The following is a 23,901-nucleotide window of genomic DNA, read 5'->3' as shown; positions in this document are numbered from 1 at the left end:
TCACGATGGTCATCAGGATCTTCATAAAATAACCCCAAAATCTGGATTTCTGCCCTCAAATCCCAGTTTCAGTGTGTGCAGAAAGGGGATCACCATGGCCATCAGGATCTTCATGACCTACTACTAAAATAACCCCAAAATTGGTTTGTTTGCACAAAAGCCCCAATTCCAGAGCTGGGTCTGCAGGATCAAGATGGTCATCGAGATCTTTATGGGGCAGCAGGACCTTGTGCCCCTAAAATAGCCCCTAAAATAACCCCAAAATGAAGATTTTTGCACTCAAACCCCAACTCCAGAGCTCAGCCAGTGAAACCAAAGAGTAGCAAGATTTAATCCCACCAAGAATCCTCTGCAGGATCCACTTTTCCATGGAAATCACCTCGAGATCAAAACCTCAGCTTGGAAATATTCCCAATTTCCCATCTTCAGCCAGATTTTATCCCTTGGGATTCTTTCTCCTGACCAAGAACAGCAGATTTGGGAAAAATTGAAACCTTTGCAATGGTTTTTTTTTTTTTTTTCCCATAAATCCTGATTTGTGCAATTCCTTTGAAGCTAAAAGACAGAAATAAATATTTATGGTGGGAGGGCAGGGGATTTGTTTTGGAGAGAAGAAGAAGAACTTTATTCCTAATTTTTTTATTGTTTAAGGTTGGCAGGGTGAAGAATTCCTTGCTTGCAGATGGGAAATAAATCCAAGTTTTTAATCCACACCTCTCAAGTCACAAATGAGATGGAAAAATAATAATAATAATAATGTTATATTTTTCTTTTTGGGCTCGTTAATGTCTATTTCTTCTGGTTTTTGTATATTTAAGTCTATTCTGCGTCACCTCTGTCCAGCAGGATTCAATTCCAGCAGCTCTGGGATATTTTGGGATGTTCCACCTGCCCTCACCTGTCCTTTAGGCTGAAACAATCCTCATTTTTGAGTGATTTGAAAAGGGGTTTAAAAACTAAACATGTTTTGAGGGATAAAAGAATTCCTTTAAAACCTCATTAGCACTCTTTCCAGGCAGATTTTTCCCCCTTTCCAGGCAGATTTTTCCCCCTTTCCAGGCAGATTTTTCCCCCTTTCCAGGCAGATTTTTCCCCCTTTCCAAGCAATTTTTTCCCCCTTTCCAAGCGATTTTTTTTTTCCCATTTCCAAGCAATTTTTTCCCATTTCCAGGCAAATTTTTTCCCCCCTTTTCAGTCAGGTTTCCCCTTTTCAAATACATTTTTTTCCTCTTTCCATGTAGATTTCCCCCTCTTTTCAGACAGATTTTTTTCCCCTTCCCAGGCAGACTTTTCCCACTTTTTAGGAATTTTTTTCCCCCTTCCCAGGCAGACTTTTCCCACTTTTTAGGATTTTTTTTCTTCCTTTCCAGGCAGGTTTTTCCCCATCCAATGTCTGCAAAATCCCTCTCAGTAAAACCTCTGGATTTGCACCTTTGTTCTCCAGCCCAATCCCAATCCCATTTCCACCCCACCCCCTCCCTGTGACAATTCCCAGGGAGTTTTTCTCCCTTTCCCAGCTGTTTTTTGGGATCGGTGCTCCTGGAGAAGGCAGAGCTCACTAGAGGGCACCCACGCCCAGCTCCTGCTGCTCTCCCTCCTTCCAGGATCCACATTCCCAGGAACACCTTCCCATGGTTTTCCTGATTTCCCAAACCCACAAATCCAAGTTTTCCCCCTATCCCAAATCCCAGCGATGCCCCTTGAACCCCTCCAGCTTCATCTCAACATTCCCAGGGTTTTTTTTTTTTTTTCCCTTCTTCCTCCCCTCTTTTCTTTCTGTTTTTGTTTTTATTTTTATTTTTTTCCTGGTTTACTCTTTATCTAAAAAAGTTTTGGGATCTTGTGGGATCCAGGATCCTTCCAGTCCCACAGGGAATTGTCACCATCACCATTTCCCGTTCTTCTATCCCAAATCTTCCCTTCCTGCTTCCCCCCAGGTGACAGCTGTGACAGAGCAGGGGGTGACACTTGGTTTGATGATCCCAACGCTCCAAAAAACCCCAAACCCCACACGGATCCCAAAGGAAAAAAAACTTTTTTGTTTTAGGGTTTTTTTTAGGTTTTTCTTGTATTTCCAAAGCAGGGATTGTCCAGTGAGGGACGTGACACTGGGATTGCTTTGTTTGATGATCCCAAGGCTCCAAAAACCCCAAAAAGGAAACCCCAGACCCCACACAGGTCCCAAAGGAAGAAGCCTCATTTTTTTTAGGGGTTTTGAGGGTTTTTTTGTATTTCCAAAGCAGGGACTGTCCAGCGAGGGAGGTGACACCTCTGGGGTGTCCCTGGTGCCGGGGGGACACAGATTTGGGGTTCCTTTTATGGCTCTTCACCCACTCAGGGCATTGTCCCCACAGTGTTCTCTGTCCCCTCCCGTCTCCCCAGTGGGGTTTTTTTGGGATCCACAGGCAAATCCAGCAGCCCCTCCACACGGATCCAGGACCACCGGAGCCTCCTCTCCCATGGATCCTGAGGCTCCTCAAGGTCATGTCCACAAAATCTCATTTTCCCCACCGTCTGTCTTTTTTTTTTTTGTTAAAAAACCCTTTCCCCCCTCCCCACCCACCCCAAAACCCCACTGAACCCCCCAAAATCCATCCTCCCTCAGCACTCCAGGGCTGCTGCCTGCACCTCCACGGCCAGGAGGTGTCCCCGAGGCTGCACAGGATAAACCACCCGCACAGCCCCGGCTCCGCCGAGCGATTCCCGCCGGGATCCGACCCGCGCCGCCACCCCCAGGAGCAGCAGGCACAGCAGCAGCGCCGTCACCAGCGTCCCCTGTCCCCACGGCATCCCCTGGCTGGCCTCTTTAGTCCTGGTGGTCACACAAGCCACCCTGACCGGCGATGCCACCAAGGTGACGTGCAGACACGCCCGGTACTCGGTGTCGGGGCGCAACCGGGTGACGTTGAAGCTGTGAGTGCCCGCCGGGATCCGCGCCGAACCCAGCCGTGACCCCAGCGCCGAGCTGGCCCAGGTGACGTTGGAGGAGACGGCGTTGAGGCACGGCCGCCAGGCCAGCAGGACGTGGTGGGGTTGGACATCCACCACCAGCAGCTCCAGCTGGGCCTGACCCAGCGGGAAGGAGCGGTTGACCAGCACGTGGACACCGCGGGTGTCGGCGCCCAGCAGGTTGTGAGCCACGCACGTGTAGAGCCCGGCCTCGCCCGCCGCGATCCCACGGATCTCCAGCGTCCCCTCCGAGTGCACCTTGAACTTCCCGTCGTCCCCAAACGGCAGCAGCTTCACCCCGGCCGGCGTCACCCAGTAAATCTCCGGCTCCGGCTCCGCCAGCGCCCGGCAGTGCAGGGCCACGTTGTCACCCACCTCGGCCTCCAGGCGCGCCGGGATGCTGCGGGCGGAGATGAGCGGCAGGCACTGCTCCGTCATCTCCCGGAAAGGAACGTCACGGATGTGGCGGCGCTGGAGGTCGGGGGGCTCGGCGCAGAGCGTGGACTGAGGCTCGATGAAGCGCACGCGGGGCCGGGTGCTGTTGACCCAGCGGATGACGCAGTCGCAGCGCAGCGGGTTGCCGTGGATGCTGATCTCCTGCAGGTTGGGCAGCGACTCCACCGTCTGCCGGTGCAAGGCACTTAGGGCGTTGTTATTGAGCATCAGCGTCTCCAGCTGTGGAAGGTGCTGGAAAGCCTTGGGGTGGATGAAGGACAGCTTGGGGTTGTTGGTGACGTCCAGCTTGGTCAGTTCAGGGAGGTTGATGAGGGCAAACTGGTCGATGGACACCAGCTCGTCCATGTTGTTGAGGCCCAGCTCCTTGAGGTGCAGCATGTTGGTGAAGTCGCTCTGCTTGACCCTCTGCAGCGGGTTCTTGTTCAGATCCAGGAATTTCAGGCCGGGCACCTGCTGCAGAGCTCTCTTGGGGACATCTGCCAGCTTGTTGTCATAGAAGGACAGGCTCTCCAGGCTCCTCAGCCCTTCCAGGGCGTAATCCGAGATCTCCCGCAGCTGCATCCCGGCCAGCACCAAACTCCTCAGGTTGCCCAGGGGCCGGAAATTCATGTCCAGGATGGCGTCCACCTTGTTCCCCCCGACCATGAGGATCTCCAGGCTGGGCAGCATCTGGAACCAGCGGCTGTCCAGCGTCCTCAGCAGGTTGGAGTTGAGGTGGAGCCGCAGGAGGCTGCCCAGGCCGGCGAAGGCGCGGGGGGCGATGCTGCGGAGCCGGTTGTGGTTCAGGTAGAGCTCCTGAAGGTTCCCCAAGCCCGAGAAGCTGCTGTCGGGCAGCTCGGAGAGCTGGTTCTCCTCCAGGTGCAGGCTGAGCAGCTGGGGCATGTTCCTGAGCCCGAAATCCCAGACATCAGAGAAGCTGTTCTGTGACAGATCCAGCTCCGACAGGTTCCTCAGGTAGCCCAGCTCACCCTGCTCCAGCCTGGCGATGTTGTTGCTCTGCAGCAGCAGGGTCTGGGTGCCCTCGGGCAGCTCCGGGGGCACCGAGGTGATGAAGAGGTCGTTGCAGTCCACCGTGGCCGCCTCGCGGTAGGCGGAGCGGGGCGTGTACCAAGGCCGGATCTGGCACACGCAGCGCGGGGGACACGCCACCCTCCAGGGCACCGTGGGCATGGTGCTGGCGGCCACCACGCACAGCAGGAGGCAGCTGGGCTGGAGGCCTCTCATTTTGGGCTGGAGAAGGTCACAGGGAGCATCCAGAGCTGGCCACGGGGTGACGGCGGTGACGGCGAGGTGGAGACGGTGCCCGTGGGGGGAGATGCTCCATGCGAGCCCCTGGAAGGGTCAGGCCCTGCCTGGCACCCCCAAAATGGGAGCTCAGAGTGCTGGGGGCACCTCAGTCAGAGCTGGGCCTCTTCTCCCTCCCCAAAGGAGTCGTTCCCGTGCTCGGCTGCATCTTCTGGGCTCCTCCTCGAGGTCATTCCTGGAAGAATGGCAGAGTTGGGTTAGAGGAGGGTTTGGGCTCCTGGGAACAAGGGACAGGCTGGGGAGGTACAAACCACCAGGAGCCTGCCTGGGGCTCCCAGTGCCCTCAAAACTGCCCAGCAAATCCATGAATTCCATTTTATCTCCATGGCATTCACTGTGCCCTCTCATCCCAGAGAATCCAGGTGAAATTATCCCATGGAATCTGCCCAGCAGCCCCTGGATCTGTGGCTGAGCAGAGCCAGAGCTGTGGGAATTGGGAATAATTATCCATGGGAATCCTCTTCCTGTGGGCTCTGCTCCTCATCCTCCCCAGCTCCAAATCCCCCATCCAGCAGCTCCAGCCCCATTTGCAGCCCTCCAGTGGGATATTCCTTAGGGAAAAACATCCCCCAAACATCAGGAATGCTCTGGGGGGGGTCTGGGATAGGTTTGAACCCTCCAGCATCTCCTGCCCCTCTCCCAATCCAACCTTTGATTCCATGATTTCCTCCAGCTCTCCCACCCCACTCTGACCCCAATCCAACCTTTTCTTCCCTTAAAAGCCTCTCACCCAGCAGGGAAAACAAACAAAAAAAAACCATTAAAAGAGTGGGAAAAGCAAAGTTTCAGTTTTATCCCCGCCGTGCCCTCCCTGGAAAGGGCTCCTGAGCCGAGTTTATTCCACATCGACTCCTCCTGGATCGATCCCACTCTTTTCCCTCCTTCCCTGCTGTTTTTAAAGCAGCTCCTGCAGACCCAGCATGAAAGGAGAGGATGGATCCATCGATTCCCACTTCCCTCTGATGGATCCACACCTTCCCTTTTAAGTGCTCCGGCCTTTTCTGGTCTGTAAAAGTCTCCAGCTGTTGGAAAATCTCAGGAATATTTTCTCCTTAAAAACAAAAAAATTATGGAGGATTTGGTGGTGTTTTATTTGTTTTCTTTGAGGTGTGAGGGAAAGGTTGGAAAAGGCACCTGGTTCCAACTCTGGTTTTCCAGGGAAAGCTTCCCCAGCTCTGCTGCTTTTGTCCATAATTGGATTTTATCCCGTTTTTCCCAGCATGGGGCAGGGTTGCAGCATGGATGGCTGGGAGAAATCTTGGATGCAGGATAATCCAGGGCTTTGTGTGAGTCATGGGATGGGAAAATGGTGGGAAAATGGTGGATTTGGGATAATTTGAGACTAAAATTCATGGAAAGGAACAAACTGGGAGAAAGGGAAGAGCTTTGGCAGTGAGGGGGGAAAAACCCAGGAAAGGATGGGGCTGATCCTGCTGTGCCTGGAAGCAGCTCCTGGAATTCCTGCAGGGGTGGTGGCACCTCCAGCCTGGTGGGGACAGGGTGGCCCTGTTTGCTGTCCCTGCTGGTCCTGAGGGTGACATTCCTGAGGGATGGCAGCTCCCAGGGCTGCTCCTGGGATTTTGCTGGGGGAGATCTTGGAGCGAGCTGAGCTTGGAGCTGCTCTCCAGCTTCCCTGGATTCCCTGGATTCTCCAGCTTCTCCATCTTTGGATTCCCCAGCTTCCCCAGCTTCTCTGGATTCCCTGGATTCTCCAGCTTCTCCATCTTTGGATTCCCCAGCTTCTCCTGCTTCTCTGGATTCCCTGGATTCTCCAGCTCCTCCATCTTTGGATTCCCAGCTTCTCCATCTTTGGATTCCCCATTTTCCCCAGCTTCTCCATCTTTTCTGGATTCCCTGGATTCCTCAGTTTCTCCATCTTCAGATTTCCCAACTTCTCCATCTTTTCTGGATTCCCCATCTTCCCCAGCTTCTCTCTCTTCTCCAGTTTTTCCATCTTCCCTGGCTTCCCCAAATTCTCCATTTTCCCCAGCTTCTCCATCTTTCCTGGCTTTTCCAGCTTCCCCAGCTTCTCCAGCTTCTCCATGGTCCCAGGGTGTTCCTGGGACACTCCAGGGATGGAGCAGCCCCGGATTCTCTGGGAATTCCATCCCAGCTCCTCCCAGGGAGGGATTTCATCCCAAAATCCACCTGAAACAGGGAAAGTGGGATTCCCCAGCATCTCCCAACTCCAAGCAAACCCTGAGAGAATTTCCCAGCTGGAACCTCGGCAGGGAAAACGAGCAGAGAAAGGGAAGGAGGAGAAATAAAAAGGGACAAAGGAGGAATACAGGGAGAAAGGAGAAAGACAAGGAAAAAGGAGAAATGCAGTGGAAAATGAAAAATACAAGGAAAAAGGAGAAATGCAGTGGAAAATGAAAAATACAAGGAAAAAGAAACACAGAGGAAAAGAACAAATCCAAGGAAGAAGGAGAAAATAAAGGCACAAAAGAGAAATCAAGGGACAAAAATGAGAAATAAACAAGGATAAAGGAGAAATCCAGGGGGGGAAAGGAGGAATGAATAAAAGGACAAAGAAGAAATAAATAAAGGGACAAAGGAGGAAGAAGCAGAGGGACAAAGGGCCCCGAATGTCGCCGGCACCGTGGCAACCGCCCCCCCCCGGCCCCTCCTCTGAATGCCCGGGCTGAGCCCCGCGGCTCCATGGAAACCCCCGGAGCCCCGGGCTGGAGACGGGAGATGGGATCCAGGAGCTGCCGCAGGGAAAAATTCCCAGCCTTGGCAGAAATTCCAGGGGGGTTTTGGAGCTCGGCAGTTGCGGGGTGGGTGTTCCCCAGGTGGGTGTTGCCGGGATTTGGGAGGGTTTTTCCTGGGATGTGAGGCTGCTCCTGAGATGGGAGAATTTTTCCGGGATGGGAAGGTGTTCCTGGAATATCAGAGTTTTTCTGGGATGGGAGAATTTTTCCGGGATGGGAAGGTGTTCCTGGGATATGAGTTTTTTTTCCTGGGATACGAGGCTGTTCCTGAGATGGGAGAATTTTCCTGGGATGGGAAGGTGTTCCTGGAATATGAAAGTTTTCCTGGGGTGGAAGAATTTTCCTGGGGTGAGAAGGTGTTCCTGGAATATTAAAGTTTTCCTGGAATATGAAAATTTTCCTGGGATGGGAGGCTTTTCCTGGGATGGGAGGATTTTCCTAGAGTTGGAACGTGTTCCTGGGATATGAAAGTTTTCCTGGAATATGAGGTTTTTTCCTGGGGTGAGAAGGTGTTCCTGGAATATTAAAGTTTTCCTGGAATATGAGGGTTTTTCCTGGGATACGAGGCTGTTCCCGAGATGGGAGAATTTTTCCGGGATGGGAGGGTTTTCCTGGTATGGGAAGCTGTTCCTGGAATATCAAAGTTTTCCTGGGATGGGAGGATTTTCCTGGGGTGGGAAGGTTTTCCTGGGATATGAGGTTTTGTCTTGGGATGGGAGAATTTTCCTGGGATGGGAGGATTTTCCTGGGGTGGGAAGGTGTTCCTGGGATATTAAAGTTTTCCTGGGATAGGAGGGTTTTCCCAGGATGGGAAGCTGTTCCTGGAATATGAAAGTTTTCCTGGGATAGGAGGGTTTTCCCAGGATGGGAAGCCGTTCCTGGAATATGAAAGTTTTCCTGGAATGGGAGGATTTTCCTGGGATGGGAAGGTTTTCCTGGGATATGAAAATTTTCTTGGAATATGAGGTTTTTTCCTGGGATGGGAGAATTTTCCTGGGATAGGAGGCTTTTCCTGGGATGGGAAGGTGTTCCAGGTATTCCATATTCCACATTCCTGGAATATGAAAATTTTCCTGGGCTGGGAGGATTTTCCTGGGGTGGGAAGGTGTTCCTGGGATATGAAAGTTTTCCTGGGATATGAGGTTTTTTCCTGGGATGGGAGAATTTTCCTGGGATGCGAGGCTTTTCCCGGGATGGGAAGGTGTTCCAGGTATTCCATATTCCTGGAATATGAAAGTTTTCCTGGGCTGGGAGGATTTTCCTGGCATTATCCTGGAATCATGAGGCTGTTCCTGGGATGGGGAGGTTTTCCTGGGACACCAGGCCATTCCCACCCCCCTCCCCAGCAGCTTCACCCCCTAAACCCATCCCCACCCCCGAGGGTGACACGGTGGGGGACAGCAATGTCCCCACACGTGTCCCCATCGTGTGCCCCCCTGTGTCCCTCCCAGCAGCCTCCAGCTGCCGTTTTGGGATGTTATTCCCTAAAAAAACATTTCCACGAGTGGGGGAACCCCTGGCAGAGTCCCTGCCGAGGTCAGAGCTGGGAATTTTGCTCGGGAAAAGCAGCTTTGCTTGAAGCTTTTCCCAGCAGAGGGAGGCTGCCTTTAGATGGGATTTTGGGAAGAAATCCTTCCCCACGAGGGCTTCCCCCACCCTGGAAATGTCCAAGGCCAGGCTGGACAGGGTTTGGATCCACCAGGATGGGCAGAACCCTCTCCAAACTCCTTTCCCAGCGATTTCTCCCCTCACCCAATCCTGATTTTGTGCACAGGGATGGGATTTTTATTGATTTATTTTTATTTTTTTCCCCCATCCTCCTGCATCTCCACGATTCCTGTTATTCCTGCTTGTCTGGGAAGCAGCCGGGAGATAAAAACGCAGCCGGGAGTGAGCTCGGCTCCGGCTCGGGAGCCCGGGGGCAGCAGCTGCCTCTGATCTCTGATCTCTGATCTCTGATCTCTGATCTCTGATCTCTGATCTCTGATCTCGGGGCTTCTCTGCCTCTCTCCGGCTCGATTTTAATGAGGAGGGCTGGGAAATCAGCCTGGTGTGCTCATCCCGGCCCTTCCAGGCTTGGAATTGTTGTCTCGGCTCTGGGATTGTCTCAGCTCTGGAATTGTCTGGATTCTGGATTGTTGTCTCAGCTCTGGAATTGTCTGGATTCTGGGATTGTTGTCTCGGCTCTGGAATTGTCTTGGCTCTGGAATTGTCTCAGCTCTGGAATTGTCTGGATTCTGGGATTGTTGTCTCGGCTCTGGAATTGTCTCAGCTCTGGAATTGTCTGGATTCTGGGATTGTTGTCTTGGCTCTGGAATTGTCTCAGCTCTGGAATTGTCTGGATTCTGGGATTGTTGTCTCGGCTCTGGAATTGTCTCGGCTCTTGAATTGTCTGGATTCTGGGATTGTTGCCTCGGCTCTGGAATTGTCTGGTTCTGGAATTGTCTCAGCTCTGGAATTGTCTGGATTCTGGGATTGTTGTCTCGGCTCTGGAATTGTCTGGATTCTGGGATTGTTGTCTTGGCTCTGGAATTGTTTTGGTGGTGGTTTTCCCTCTCCAAACACTCCCACAAGCATCCCTGATCCAGGCTCAGCTTCCAGCCAGGAAAAAGGGGCAGAATTTGGCCCTCTCTGCTGAGAACTGCACATTCCAGAGGGGTTTGGATGCCCCAGTCATTCCCTAAGGATCTCACATCCCATCCCAAGGGAGCTTTGGAGGCTGAGGAGATGCTCAGGTCCCTGGACTGGGTCCCTTCTCCAAAATTCAGCTTCTGGAGTTTGGCCTTTCCAAAAGTTCATTCCTGTGGGGATAAATCCCCAGGGATTTTCAGCCTGGAAGCCTCAAATCCACAATTTTCAACCAGGAAGCCTCAAATCCGTGATTTTCAGCCAGGAAGCCTCAAATCCATGATTTTCAGCCAGGAAGCCTCAAATCCATGATTTTCAGCCAAGATTTTCCTGATTTTCTACCAGAAGCCTCAAATCCATGGATTTCAGACAGGAAATTCCAAATCCCTGATTTTCAGCCCAGAAGCCTCAAATCCACAATTTTCAACCAGGACATCTCAAATCCCTGATTTTCAGCCCAGAAGCCTCAAATCCACGATTTTCAACCAGAAAAATTTTCCTGATTTTTAGCCCAGAAGCCTCAAACCCATGAATGTCAGCCAGGAAATCCCAAATCTGTGATTTTCAGCCCAGAAGCCTCAAATCCACAATTTTCAACCAGGAAATCTCAAATCTGTGATTTTCAACCAGAAAGATTTTCCTGATTTTCAACCAGGAAGCTTCAAATCCATGATTTTCAGCCAGGAAATTCCAAATCTGTGATTTTCAGCCAGGAAATCCCAAATCCCTGATTTTCAGCCCTGGGCCCATCTCATTTCATCCCTGAGCTTCAGGCCATGGGGTTAACCTGGAACATTTGGAATTGCCCAAATTCCAGGGGTGGGGGAAAAGCTTCCTGAGCTCTGCCCCTGCAGAAATCCGGGACTGGGGAGTTGGAATTCCAGCTGGATTGTCCTTCCCTCTGGAAAATCCAGGTTTTTCACCCCCTCCCAGCCGTGCTGCAGCTCTCTCTGCATTTTTGGGAGCAGCTCCAGCTCCTGGCAGCGGCTCCAGGCTGCAGCAGGAGCTGAACTCCGGCCGTGCCTGCGGATCCCCGCTCCCAAATCCCACATTTCCGACGGCAAGGAAGAACATTCCAGGCAGAAAGGGGGTGGGGAAGGAGGAAAAAGCTGATTTGGGGGTATTTTATCACCCTGCCACTCTTTTTTTTTATGATTTCCAGAGCCTTGGTTCGTTTTCCCTCCCACACAGGGCGGAACTCCGTGGAATTTCCCAATCCAGCCCCTTCCCATCCAGGCAGGGAGGTCACAGGTGCATTCCCAGAATATCCCAAATATTCCCCTCCTGCCCCACGCCCTTCCTGGCTGGTTTTTCCCGAGCCATCCCCAGGATCTCCTTCCTGAGGGATAATTCAGAGCCCTTCAGCCTCTGGAAGCCGTCGCTGAGGGTTCCAGGGAAAGCTTCCCAGTGGAATTTGCTTCCAGAGTTTGGGAAATTCTGTGATCAGCGCTGCTCCAGTCCCTGCACTGGGAGCTGTGGGGAGCTGGGAGCTCCCAGCATTCCCTCAGAGAGATCCAGGATTTCCTGAGCATCCCTGAGACATCCGGGATTCCCTGAGCATCCCAAAAAAGTTTGGGATCCCCTGAGCATCCCAGAGAGATCCAGGATTCCCTGAGGAGCACAGAGAGATCCAGGTTCCTTGAGATCCCAGAGAGATCCAGGATCCCAGAGAGATCCAGGATCCCAGAGAGATCCAGGATTCCCTGAGATCCCAGAGAGATCCAGGATCCCAGAGAGATCCAGGATCCCCTGAGATCCCAGAGAGATCCAGGGTTCCCTGAGCATCCCAGAGAGATCCAGGATCCCCTGAGCATCCCAGGAAAAGTTTGAGATTCCCTGAGCATCCCAGAGAAATCCAAGATTCCCTGAGGATCCCCAAAAAAGTTTGGGATTCCCTGAACATCCCAGAGAGGTTTGGGATTCCCTGAGCATCCCAGGAAAAATTCAGGATTCCCTGAACATCTCCCCAGAGGGATCCAGGCTTCCCTGAGCATCCCAAAACAGTTCAGGATCCCTGAGATCCCAGAGAGATCCAGGATTCCCTGAGATCCCAGAGAGATCCAGGATTCCCTGAGGATCCCAGAGAAACCCATAATGCCCTGAGCATCCCAGAGAGGTTTGGGATTCCCTGAGAATCCCAGGAGAAGTTGAGGATTCCCTGGAGATGCCAGGGAGGTTTGGTGGCAAGGGGCTGGCAGGCTGTGACAGCAGGGACACAACCCTGGAATGGAGCTTCTGTCAGCTCTGGGATCTGGAACCCAGTGGGAATTCACAGCGGAATTCCTGGAATTCCCGGGAAAAGGGCCGGGGGAGCAGGAGCACAATGGAACCACTCAGCCTTCGTTAGGGTAAATTAGAACGGGATGACAATTGCAATTAGTGAGAGTTAATTGTTCTGATGGCTCCCAGGTGGGGCCTGGATCGGACATGGATCGGGAATGGGAATGGATTGGGAATGGATCAGGAATGTTCGGGAATGGATCAGGAATGGATCGGGAATGGATCAGGAACAGGAATGGGAATGGGAATGGATTGGGAATGGATCGGGAATGGGAATGGATTGGGAATGGATCAGGAATGGATTGGGAATGGATCAGGAATGGATCTGGAATGGATCAGGAACAGGAATGGATTGGGAATGGATCAGACAATGGATCTGGTGGGAAACACCAAGATGTCCATCATCCCATCCCATCTCATCCCATCCCATGGATCCCATCCCATGGATCCCATCTCATCCCATCCCATGGATCCCATCCCATCCCATGGATCCCATCCCATGGATCCCATCCCATCCCATCCCATGGATCCCATCCCATGGATCTCATCCCATCCCATGGATCCCATCCCATCCCATGGATCTCATCCCATGGATCTCATCCTATCCCATGGATCCCATCCCATGGATCCCATCCCATCCCATCCCATGGATCCCATCCCTTCCCATGGATCCCATCCCATCCCATCCCCTCAAGGAGCTGAGGGATTTTTCCAGGATCAGGCTCAGGATCCACATCCCTCTGGAAAATCCCTCTCTGGGAGCCCAGGGAAGGGCTCAGCCCCCCAGAATTCCATAAATCCAGCGCTGCTCCGGGCAGGGCACTGCAGGGACGCTGCTCTGTCATTCCCTGTGACCTTCCCAGCGGATCAATCATTAATTCCTCATTAACGCCGCCTCATTAGCGGAGCAGCTCCCCCCAAACCTCCCCCTTTTCCCTTCCCCCTCCAAGGGCAGCGGGATGAGGACGGGAATGTCCGGGAATGTCAAAGGGTTTGAACTCCAGGGAATGTCAAAGGATCTGAGCTCCCAAGTCCCTGTGGTTTTCCATGGATTCTGGGATCCAAAGGATGCAGAGACCATCCCAAGCCATCCACGATTTTCCAGCTGGAGAAGGAGGCTCCCAACATTCCAAGTCTGGAATCGCTGGGCACAGAAAGGAGGGAAGCTCCAACAGAAAAAAAAAAAAACGGGAAAAGATCAAATCCCGGCTTTCAGGCGGATCCAGCCCCGCCAAGGAAGGGGAACAACCCCCAGCATCCCAAAAAAAGCCGTGGATCGGCGCGGATGCCAAGGAGTCATTAGGAATCCTAAGGAAAACCTACGGTTGCCATGGCAACTGCCAGGCACGGCTCCGGGGCTGCCTCCCCCCCTCCCCGGGCACGGAGCGGATCCGTGGGATGGAGGCAAATCCCTCTGGAAGCGCCGGGAAAAGCTCGGGGAGCTGGCGAGGGGAGGGAGCAGCGCTGTTTTTATGGAATTTTGGGGGCTGAGCCTCTCCCGGCGTTCCCGGAGAGGGATTTTCCAGCGGGATGTGGATCCTGAATATCCACCGGGTGGAAAAACCCTCCCTGATTCCCGGTAAATTCCATTTCCAGTTTATCTGGAATGAAATCATCCTCGTGAGGGCAGGGAGAGGAGGGAAAGGGGAATTAATCCATGAAGGAAAACTGGGATGAGCTTGGGATGGGTTTGGAGCTGGAATGGCTCTGGAGTGGGAAGGAAAAGCTTTGGAGAGCCACGGAACATCCCAGCTGCTCATCCCATGGAAAAATCCCTCATTTTCCAGGGATTCTGCTACAGGAAACGGGAAAACCTGGGAAATGCAGCGGGAAAAGCTGATCCCTGTCCCCATAAACCTCGAGGGCTGATGATGGAACCAAATCCATCTCCCAAATCCATCTCCTGAATCCATTTCCCAAATCCATCTCCCAAATTCACTTCCCAAATCCATCCTCAAATCCACTTCCCAAATCCGTTTCCCAAATCCATCCTCAAATCCATTTCCCAAATCCATCTCCCAAATCTATTTCCCAAATCAATTTCCCAAAATCACTTCCCAAATCCACTTCCCAAATCCATTTCCCAAATCCCCCTCCCAAATCCCTCTCCCAAATCCATTTCCCAACACGAGTGTGGGCACAGCAGGAGAAATTCCCGCCCTCCCACCTTTTTCCAGCATCTTGGGAATTCCAGGAAAACTGGGAAAATCCATGGCCAAGCCAGGGAGGACAACCCTGCCCAAGGAAGCAGCACTTCCCAAGAGGATTTCATCGGGAAAAAAGGAGCCAAGGAATTATTAAAGATCCATGAAAACAGCTGGAAAATGCCCCTAAAATTCCTTTTTTTAACAAGAATTCCATGGAAAGGGAATTCCATGGAATTCCAGCGAGGGATTTCAGCGTGGATGGAAATTCAGGGACCTGGAATTCTGAAGGACAAATCCCAATCCTGCCCCTGGGCGCTTCCAAAGGGATGAACCCTTCCAAACTCCGGGAATTCGGGAATGCCGGAGCTTCCCAGAGCCAGGATTGGGACAACCAATCCCGGGAGCTCGTGGGAGTCGGGAAAAGTGACTCAGAAATGGGACCGAGCTCAGAATTTCCCATGGGAATCCAAACATTCCTGGGATAAGCTCGGCTCCGCAGCGATTTGCAAATCGGGATCAAAGCCTCCGCCCCATTTCCTCCTTTTTTCCCTTTTTTTTTGGGATTTCAAGGCGAGGGAGAGGCTTTGATGAGGCGTCAAACGCCGCTTGGAGCTGCCCAAATATTCCTTGGAATGTCAGGATCGTCCTGGAAAGGGCGACAACAGCGCCATGGAAAAGCTTTGGAAAAGCTTCTCCCAGCGCAGACCGAATCCGGGCGTTTTTAATGGATCTCAAGTAGGAAAAATCCCCTTTTTTCCCCCTCTTTTCCTCCTCTTTTCCCCCCTTTTTCCCCCTTTTTCCCCTTTTTGCCCCCTTTTTTTTCCCCCCTTTTTTCCCCCTTTTTTCCCCCCTTTTTCCCCCCTTTTTCCCCCCTTTTTCCCCCCTTTTTCCCCCCTTTTTCCCCTCTTTTCCCCTTTTTCCCCCTTTTCCCCCTTTTTTCCCCCCTTTTCCCCCTTTTCCCCTTTTTCCCCCCTTTTTTCCAGACAGAATTTGTATTTTTAATGCTTTTCTTCCCCCTCTTTATTCCCAAAAGTCCTGCTGGGAATCAGGGAAGCAAAGCTGCTTTTTTTCCTTCCTAAAAAAAGATCAGGAGCTGGCTGCTCTGATCCTGTGGGAAAAGATGCAAAACCCCTTTTCCTGCTGATTCCAAATTCCTCATTTAAAATTCCTCATTAAATCCTCTCTCTTCCCCAAAAACTCAATTTATTTTTTTTTATTTTCCCAGCCTGGATTCTCCTCATTTTGGCCACCGGGAAGGACAAAGCACCAACCCTCAAATTTCACCTGGCATTGATTATTTTTGATAGGATCGTTCAAAATTCCATTAAAAAATGGGATTTTTAACAGAGATTGGAAGACTCTGGAGCCTGGAGAGGGTCGGGAAGATCCAGGATCATTCCTGGAGGGGAAAACCCGGCCTTAATTCCAAGCAGAGCCGCTGAATAATTAATCCTGAATAATTTATCCCAAAGAATTTATCCCCGAATAATTTATGGATCCAGTCTGGGTGAGGAGAGCCCCAGACTCCAGTCCCAATTAAATCCTTTGTGAATTGTCTGGGAACGGATCCCAATTTTTCCCATATTTATTTCTTCTCTGGGATCGTGCTCCAGGCGGAGCCGCCGCACAATTCCCGCTTTTCCCCCCGTGTTTGCAAACAGCTCCCACTGCCAGCATGTGGAGGGGGTTTTCCAGCCCCTATCCCACCTTGGAATCTGTGGGAATTCTCATGGGAATGATCCCCAAGAACTCCTGGCTGGATGGAGAGGGGACAGCAAAGGCGATTTTCCCAAAAAATCCCAAAATTCAGCCCCTGGATCTGCCTTTTCCAAAGATTTCCATAAATAAATGGGTGGCCTGGAATGCTGCTGGGAATTCCAGAGGCTGCCTGGCTCCTGCAGAAATGGATGCTGGAAGTTGCCAGCTTTATCCAGGTTTATTCCCTGACTCAGGAGCAGCGATCCCGATCCCAAAATTCCACCCCAAAATCCCAGCCCGGGGCTTTATCCGCAGGGAACGCCCCCAAATTTCAGGAGTTTGGAACTCATCCCATTTTCCTGCTTATCCCGGTGCCCTGGTGGGAAGCAGCAGCTGGGATTGGGATTCTCCTTCCCGAGCTGAGCTGGGAATTATTCCCTTGGGAATAATCCCATAAAACCAAAATCATGAGGGAGGGAGAAATCCCAGCCCTCATTCCAGGGGCTGGGATTGGGAACAGAGAGCGGGAACAGCTCCTTCTTGTCCTGGAAAAGGGATTTGGGAGCAAAATGGGGTTGTGAGGAATTTTTGTGTCTTTTTGGGACATGGGGAATGTTATCCCATGGAATCTCCCGGGGAAGGGAAGAGGCGTTAATGACCAGGGTGATCCAGGAGGAAATCTGGGAATGAAGGGGCAGAGCCTCGTGTTTGGGGTTCACCTGCACAGGTGACATTCCCAACCTCCCCCGACATTCCCAGCATCTCCCCAATCCCTGTCCTAGCCAGGAAATCCAGGAACACATCCCAAAAAGGCAGGGAAGTGTTTTTCCAGCTGAGAGCAGGAGCAGGGACGATCCCTGGCCTTCAGGAGACGGAGCAGGACAGCAGGGGCTCTGCTCCACCTCTGGGATCGGAATTCCATGGAAATCTGAGATTCCATGGGAATGGGAACAGCTCCTCCGAACCCCTGAGGGGGCAATTCCAGCTCAACTGCCGAGATTTTGGGAAAGGAGAATTCCTGCAGCCCTGCTGAGGCTGGATGGGGTCGGGATGGGGCTGGATCGGGATTCTGAAGAATTCCCGGCCCTTTTCCCTGTGCCAGAGGAATCCCACGGGCTCTGGGCATGGCTCAGCTCCCGGTTTTCCTCTGTGGGTGAGAAGAGAGATCCCATCCAAAGGGAAGGGTTGGGAATGGGAAGAGATCCCATCCAAAGGGAAGGGTTGGGAATGGGAAGAGATCCCATCCAAAGGGAAGGGTTGGGAATGGGAAGAGAGATCCCAGGCAAAGGGAAGGGTTGGGAATGGGAAGAGATCCCAGGCAAAGGGAAGGGTTGGGAAGGGCCGAGGAGCAGAGGCCGAGCCCGGCCCTCAGATCCCGACCCTGCTCTGCCACTTCCAGCGGTGCCAGCAGGTGACAGAGCCGCTCCCACCGCCCGCAGAGGGGACACGGAGAGCCGGGAATGCCAGGAAAAGCCTCGGCAGGGCGGGATCAGCATCCCCTGGCACAGGGAGTCAGGGCTGGAGCCGGGAGATGCTGCCCAATGTCCCTGGAGTGACCTGAGGGACATCCCAGGACAATCCCCAGGACAGGGAATCTTGTCCTGAGCCACCTCCCTCCACGGCAGGCTGGGGATGAGGGAGGCAGGGATGAGCCATTCCCATCCCGGCTTTTCCAGGGGCTCTGCCCGCTCCCAGGCTGCAGGATCGCGGCTCCGGGGAACGCAGGGCCGGGTCCTGGCTGGGCACCAGCGCCGCGTCCCGAGGAGGGGACAGGGAGGGGACACACCGGGGACACAGGAGGGGACGGAGGTGCCACCCGCGCGTGGCTCCGGCGCTGCCAGCCTGGGCACATCCAGGCTGGAGGAAGCGGATCCCGACGGCAGCGCCCACCTGCAGCTCCAGCCACAGCATCCCCGGGAACGCCGCTCCCGGCGGCTCCTCCCGACCCCCCCGCGCCCCTCCGGGCTCTCACTGGGACCGGCCCTGCCTGTCCAGGGCTTCTCCCGCTCCTCCTGGGGCCTCCAATCCCCTTTTCCAGGCTCTGGGAGAAGCCAGGGCCGGGCTGAGCTCCGGGAGAGGCGAGGGCAGCGCTGGCTCAGCCACGCACGGAGCGCGGGGTCCCTGCCGGCCCCGAGCCCTTTCCTGGAGCGGCTCCCGGGATCACCCCGGGGCTCTCCCGGCTCCCTGGGCACGGCCCCGGGCAGGGCTGGGCACGGCCCCGGGCAGGGCTGGGCGCTGGCACAGGGACCCGGGCACTGCGGGCGGGTGCAGCCACGGCGGGGAGGGGCAGGGCTGGGCAGAGGGGGGAGGTAAACACGGCACCGGCACAGAAAGCAGGAAAATGACATTAAAATGACACCAGAATGACACCACGGCCGTTCCCGACGCGTCCTTTGCCATCACCTTTGCTGTCCCCCCCTCCTCGGCCGGCTGTCCCCTCCCTAGGGTGGCCGAGCAGGTGAAGGAGGGCTGGCCAGGAGCCCCAAGCACCGCGTTCTTTCTCTATTTCACACCCAATGTCCCTCCCGTCACATTTTCCGCGTCGCTCGGGCACCGAGGGGTTAATGGCCGGGAAGCGCCGCTCCCGCCTGGATCGCATCCTGCCAGCATCCCTGGATCGCAGCCCCGCCGGCGGCTCCGTGACCAGCGCATCACCCCCGGCCCCGCCGCCGTCACCCCCCGTTCCCAGCCGCGCCGGGCCGAGGATCCGCTCGATCCCGGAGGAGTTTCCAGGAGAGGGAATGCAGCTCCCCGCTGTCCCTGGGAGCCATCCCCGCCTGCCTCCCGTCCCTTTCCTCCCTCCCGGAGCGCCGCTCTCCCTCCATTCCATTCCTTGGGGTTTTTTTTTCCCCCACCCCGGTTATTTCCAAACGCATTTCTCCTCAAATCCGGCATCCAGCAGGGAAAGCAAAGCTCTGGAATGGGAAAAAAAAAAACAACCCCGAGCGAGCTGCCGAGGCGCCGGCTCGGTGCTGCAGAGCTCCGGAGCCCCCCCAAAGTCACCCCCGGCCCAAAAACCCAAACCACGGCCGTGGCCCCCAACTCACCCTCCGAGTCTGTCCCCGTCCCTCGGCGCCGCTGTCACCGCCTGCCACCCCCCGCCACAGCTGCCCGCACATCTGGCTCGGCTGGCAGACAAAAGGCCGGGGGGCTCCGGAGCTGTCACCGCTGGCGGGGTCTGTCCTTGTCGCTTAGGACGGGGACAGGGCCAACAGGACCCTCCGGCCACGCTGACCCTCAGGGCTGGAGGCGGCGGGGAGAGCTCTTCAGCCTTCGCTCGCCCGGCGCCTTCGCAGCCGCACGGTCCCCGCTCCCCCTCCTCCTCCTCCTCCTCCTCCTCCTCCTCCTCCTCCTCCTCCTCCTCCCTCTCCTCCCTTCTCCCCTCCCTCCCCAATCCTCCTCCTCCTCACTCCAGCCTTGTCGCCACGACGTGCCACCCACCCGAGGCAGCTCCTGCTTTAACCCCTTGCGGCTCTGGCAGCGCCCGCGGCCTCTCCCGGGGGATGATCCCGAGGGATGAAGGCGCTCCAGGGGATGCTGAGCCGGCCCTCGGGATCCGCAGCGCTCCCGCTGCGCCACCGCCGCCCCCTCCCCGCAGCCGGGGCTCGCCCAGCCCGGGGGGGCTGCGGGGCTGGGTGGGAGGGGAAGGGGACACTCGGTGGATTTGGGATTTGTGTCCCAAATCTCCTTCTGCCCACCGGGATTTCTCGGCATTCCCAAAGATGCGGCCGCGTGTGGCCTCGCTAGCCCCGTGTCCCGCCCCGAGGGGACAGCGCGGCCACCCCGCGGGGTTCCCCAGCGCTGTCCCCAAGCAGGACGCGCTGCCAGGAGCTGATTTTCCCCAAAAAGCGATTTTCAGGGACTCTTAACCTTGGAAAAAAACTGGGAAAATCTGCCTTTTGCCCTGGAGAGAGCGGGAATCCCAGCTGTGTCACCCAGAGAGCGACACAGACCCCACCCTCGGTGACACCCAGCGTGACATGGGGACAAGGACCTGTCACCGGCAGCTGTGGGGCTGGGACCAGGGCAGGATTTGGGGTGGGGGCAACAGAGCACCCCAAGATTTTTTGTCATCCCAGAAAAACCTTTCCCATCCCCGGGGAGGGACAGAGGGCCCCGGGGAGGGGGGCGGTGACAGCGGCCATCGAGTGCCCGTTCCACGCTCGGTTTGGCGAGCGGAGCCGAGGCTTGGCTCCTTCCCAGGGCCACCGCCCGGGGCTGGGGACGGAGCGGGGCCGGAGCGGGGCTGGGACTGGATCGGGGCTGGAACTCGGGGCTGGAGCTCGGGGTTGGAATTCGGGGTTGGAGCGGGGCTGGGGGCTGGATCAGGGCTGGAACTCGGGGCTGGAATTTGGGGCCGGGGCTGGATCAGGGCTGGAATTTGGGGCTGGAGCTCTGGGCTGGGGGCTGGATCAGGGCTGGAACTCGGGGCTGGAGCGGGGCCGCGCACACGCTGAGAAGAGCTCGGAGTGACCTGATTTAATTGGCAGCACTTCAATGGCATCGAGTCCCTGCCCGGCCGCGTGTCCGCCCCCCTCGGCAGAGCCCGAGCGGGAGCTGGGCTCGGGTTTAGCGTCACTGCCGGGCTTAGCAGAGCGTCCCCGGGCTCGGGGGGGCTCAGCTGCACCGGCCCCTCCAGCAGCAAAGGGAAAAATCGAAGCTGGGTCATAGGAGGAAATTCCCATTTATTTTTTCCCAAATCCCCTTAGCATCCTGTGGAATCTGCTGAGGAGCTCCCGGTGGGCTGGGAAAGCCCTTCCAGGTGGATTTGGAGGGCTGGGAAAGCCCTTCCAGGTGGATTTGGAGGGCTGGGAAAACCCTTCCAGGTGGATTTGGAGGGCTGGGAAAGCCTTTCCAGGTGGATTTGGAGGGCTGGGAAAGCCCTTCCAGGTGGATTTGGAGGGGCCTGGGAAAGCCCTTCCAGGTGGATTTGGTGCCCGTGCCCGCTGCCAGGGCTGGGGGCACCTGGAGCAGGGGTTGGTTTGCAGCCCCCTGTGCTGTGAGGCTGGCAGGGAAACGCCCCTTGGAATTTCCCAAATCCCTGTGGAACTCCTGGAAAAGCCCTTCCAGGTGGATTTGGTGCCCGTGCACTGCTCCAGGCATTCCCGAGGGATGGAGGATCCACTTCCCGGTGTCCCGGAGCCCTGCCCATGCCCCATCCGGCCTCGCCCCGCTCCTGCCGCGCTGCTGCAGAGGCTGAGTAATTCCCGAGGCTCCCGAGATGCTCCTCAGGCTGCCGAGCACATCCCGATCCAGGTTTTAATTGCGTGGGATCGCAGCCGAGATGGCTCTGATTTCTCCTCCCTGCTGTGCCAGCGCTTCTCCCCGGCCGGCCCCGGGATCCACCTGGAGAATATTCCCTGGGAAAGGGTTAAAAATGTTCCTTGGAGTCAGGAAAACATAAAACCTCGGAGTCCGGAGTGGGTTTTTTCTTGTGGGGTTGTGACATTCCCGTCCTTTTATCCCTTAGGACACGAGGTGAGCTCCTGGGGAGCTGCCCTGAGGAATTTTCCTGGAGAACCACGGGATTTAGGGGGTTAAGCCAGGCTCAGCTAAGCTCAGCTCTACCAGGCCTGGATGAACAAAAGGGCTCCAGCAGCTTTTATTCCCTTCTGGATCAGGAAAACCTCATGGATGGAGGAACACAGCAGGCATCCCAAATCCCAGTTTTAATTCTGCTCCCCCATCCCAAATTTAAGCAAATTCCCAAAAATTTGGGGTGAGCCGAGGTCACCCCTGAGGGAGGGATGGGAATGGGATCCCCTTTCCCAAATCCAGAGCTCTGAATTCAGGGCTGTCCCCTCTCCCTTCCCACATTCCAAGAATTCCCCACCTTTTTCCCCCTTTCCCAAATCCCGATCCCAAACCACAGCAGCCTCCCCAAATCCTCTGGAGTTTCCCAGATCCAGGGGTGGGAAATGTTCCTCTGCTCCCTCAATTCCCTGCGTTCTGGGGCTGCTTTATGGCTGCCATAAAAGCTGCCCATAAATCAGGGCTGATCCCATAAAAAGCAGGAATAACTGGAATTGGGGCCCGGATGGGAGCAGCTCCCTCTGCCAGAGCTGGGAATGTGCTGGGATTTATCCTCTCCTCATTCCCAGACACCTCCAGGCCCACCTTGGGAAGAAATTCCAAATGGGATCTCCCATTTTTGGGGGTTTTTATGGAGAACATTGGATTTTTTTTATGGATAACATGGGAATTTTTTTATGGATAACATGGGATCTTTTTTTATGGATTACATGGGGTGATTTCTTATGGATAACATGGGATTTTTTATGGATAACATGGGAATTTTTATGGATAACATGGGGTTTTTTTCAAGAATAATGAGGGGGTTTTTATGGATAATGAGAGTTTATGGATAAAGAGAATTTTTTATGGATAACATGGGATTTTTTATGGATAGCATGGGATTTTTTTAATGGATAGCATGGGATTTTTTTAGGATAACATGGGGTGGTTTCTTATGGATAACATGGGAATTTTTATGGATAACATGGGGGGTTTTTCATGAATAATGAGGAGGTTTTTATGGATAATGAGAATTTATGGATAAAGAGAATTTTTTATGGATAACATGGGGGATTTTTTATGGATAACGTGGGGGATTTTTTGATGGACAATGTGGAGGGTCACTGTCACAGGGCCATGGGCTGTCACCATCATGGGGGTGTCACTGTCACAGAGGGCAGTTGGGTGTCACTGTCACCATGGGGGTGTCACTGTCACCATCATGGGGGTGCCACCATCACAGGGGACAGGGGGGTGTCACTGTCACCATGGGGGTGTCACTGTCACCATCACGGGGGTGTCACTGCCACAGGGGACAGGGGGGTGTCACTGTCACCATGGGGGTGTCACTGTCACCATCCCAGGGATCCCCTCACCCCAGCCCTGTTTCCCCTCCCCCCCCCGAGCTCTGCTCGGGGACATTTTTTCCCACTGGGGACATTCCGGGTGGGCGGCGGAGCCCGCGCTGGCGGTGCCACCGTTCCCATGGCAACGGGAGCCACCTCGTCCCTCCCTCCGGGCTGTGGGGACACACCTGAGTGCCACAAACCGGGCTGGGGTGGATTTGGGAAGGAATTCCTCCCTGGGGAGGGGCTGGGATGGAATTCCCAGAGGATCCGGGGCTGCTCCATCCCTGGGAGTGTCCGAGGCCAGGCTGGAAAAGCCTGGGATGGTGGGAATGTCCCTGCCCATGGAATGGGATCACTGGAAATCCCAAAATTGGAATTTTCCAACCCATTCCCATTCTTGGAGCTTCCTCCCTCTCCTTTTCCCATCCTGGAGCTCCAGGCTCCTCTGGCTCCTCACAAATCCTGGCTGGAGGCTGCACAGGGAAGGAGAAATCACAACTAAACCAGGCCCAAAACTGAGTTTACAAACCCCCAAACTCATTTATTTCTCCTCACTCACATTCCCTGGCTCTGCTCTTCCCATCCTGGCGCTGCCCCAGCTCACCAGGGAATGGCTCATTGTGGGAATTTCCCAAAAAAAAGTGGGAGAAAAACCTGGGATCTGCTTTTTGGGGGGCACTGGAATGGTTTCGTGCAGCTTTGGCACATCCTGGGGGGGCTGATCCAGACTGGGCAGGACGAGGTTTTGCTCCCAGTTTGCCCCAGTTCCCGGCAGGAGAGCCCTGGAAAGGCGGTGGGAGACTGGGAATGGTCCTGGCTGGAAAAGGAGGAGGAGGAGGAGGAGGAGGAGGAGGAGGAGGG

The 23,901-nt window shown here is 54.7% G+C and overlaps 1 protein-coding gene across 1 annotated transcript; it reads right to left on the bottom strand.

Annotated features, from left to right (window-relative positions):
• Positions 1-2,590: 2,590 nt before the first annotated feature.
• Positions 2,591-19,481, bottom strand: LRRN2 (leucine rich repeat neuronal 2). Its single transcript, XM_050984974.1, has 2 exons — positions 19,225-19,481; positions 2,591-4,885 (listed from the first exon to the last, which is right to left on the bottom strand). The coding sequence occupies exon 2, from the start codon at positions 4,627-4,629 to the stop codon at positions 2,602-2,604; it is 2,028 nt and encodes a 675-aa protein (XP_050840931.1). The 5' UTR covers positions 4,630-4,885; positions 19,225-19,481; the 3' UTR covers positions 2,591-2,601.
• Between the last annotated feature and the right edge of the window lie 4,420 nt (positions 19,482-23,901).

This window comes from Serinus canaria, chromosome 26, assembly GCF_022539315.1.
Source record: "Serinus canaria isolate serCan28SL12 chromosome 26, serCan2020, whole genome shotgun sequence".
In the NCBI taxonomy this organism is placed as follows: Eukaryota; Metazoa; Chordata; class Aves; order Passeriformes; family Fringillidae; genus Serinus; species Serinus canaria.
The sequence above is the reverse complement of the archived record's forward strand: the minus strand, read 5'-3'. Positions and strand labels throughout refer to the sequence as shown.

Bases quoted from the DNA above. Each gene is read 5' to 3' on its own strand.
- LRRN2 (XM_050984974.1), bottom strand. From the start codon at position 4,629: ATGAGAGGCCTCCAGCCCAGCTGCCTCCTGCTGTGCGTGGTGGCCGCC.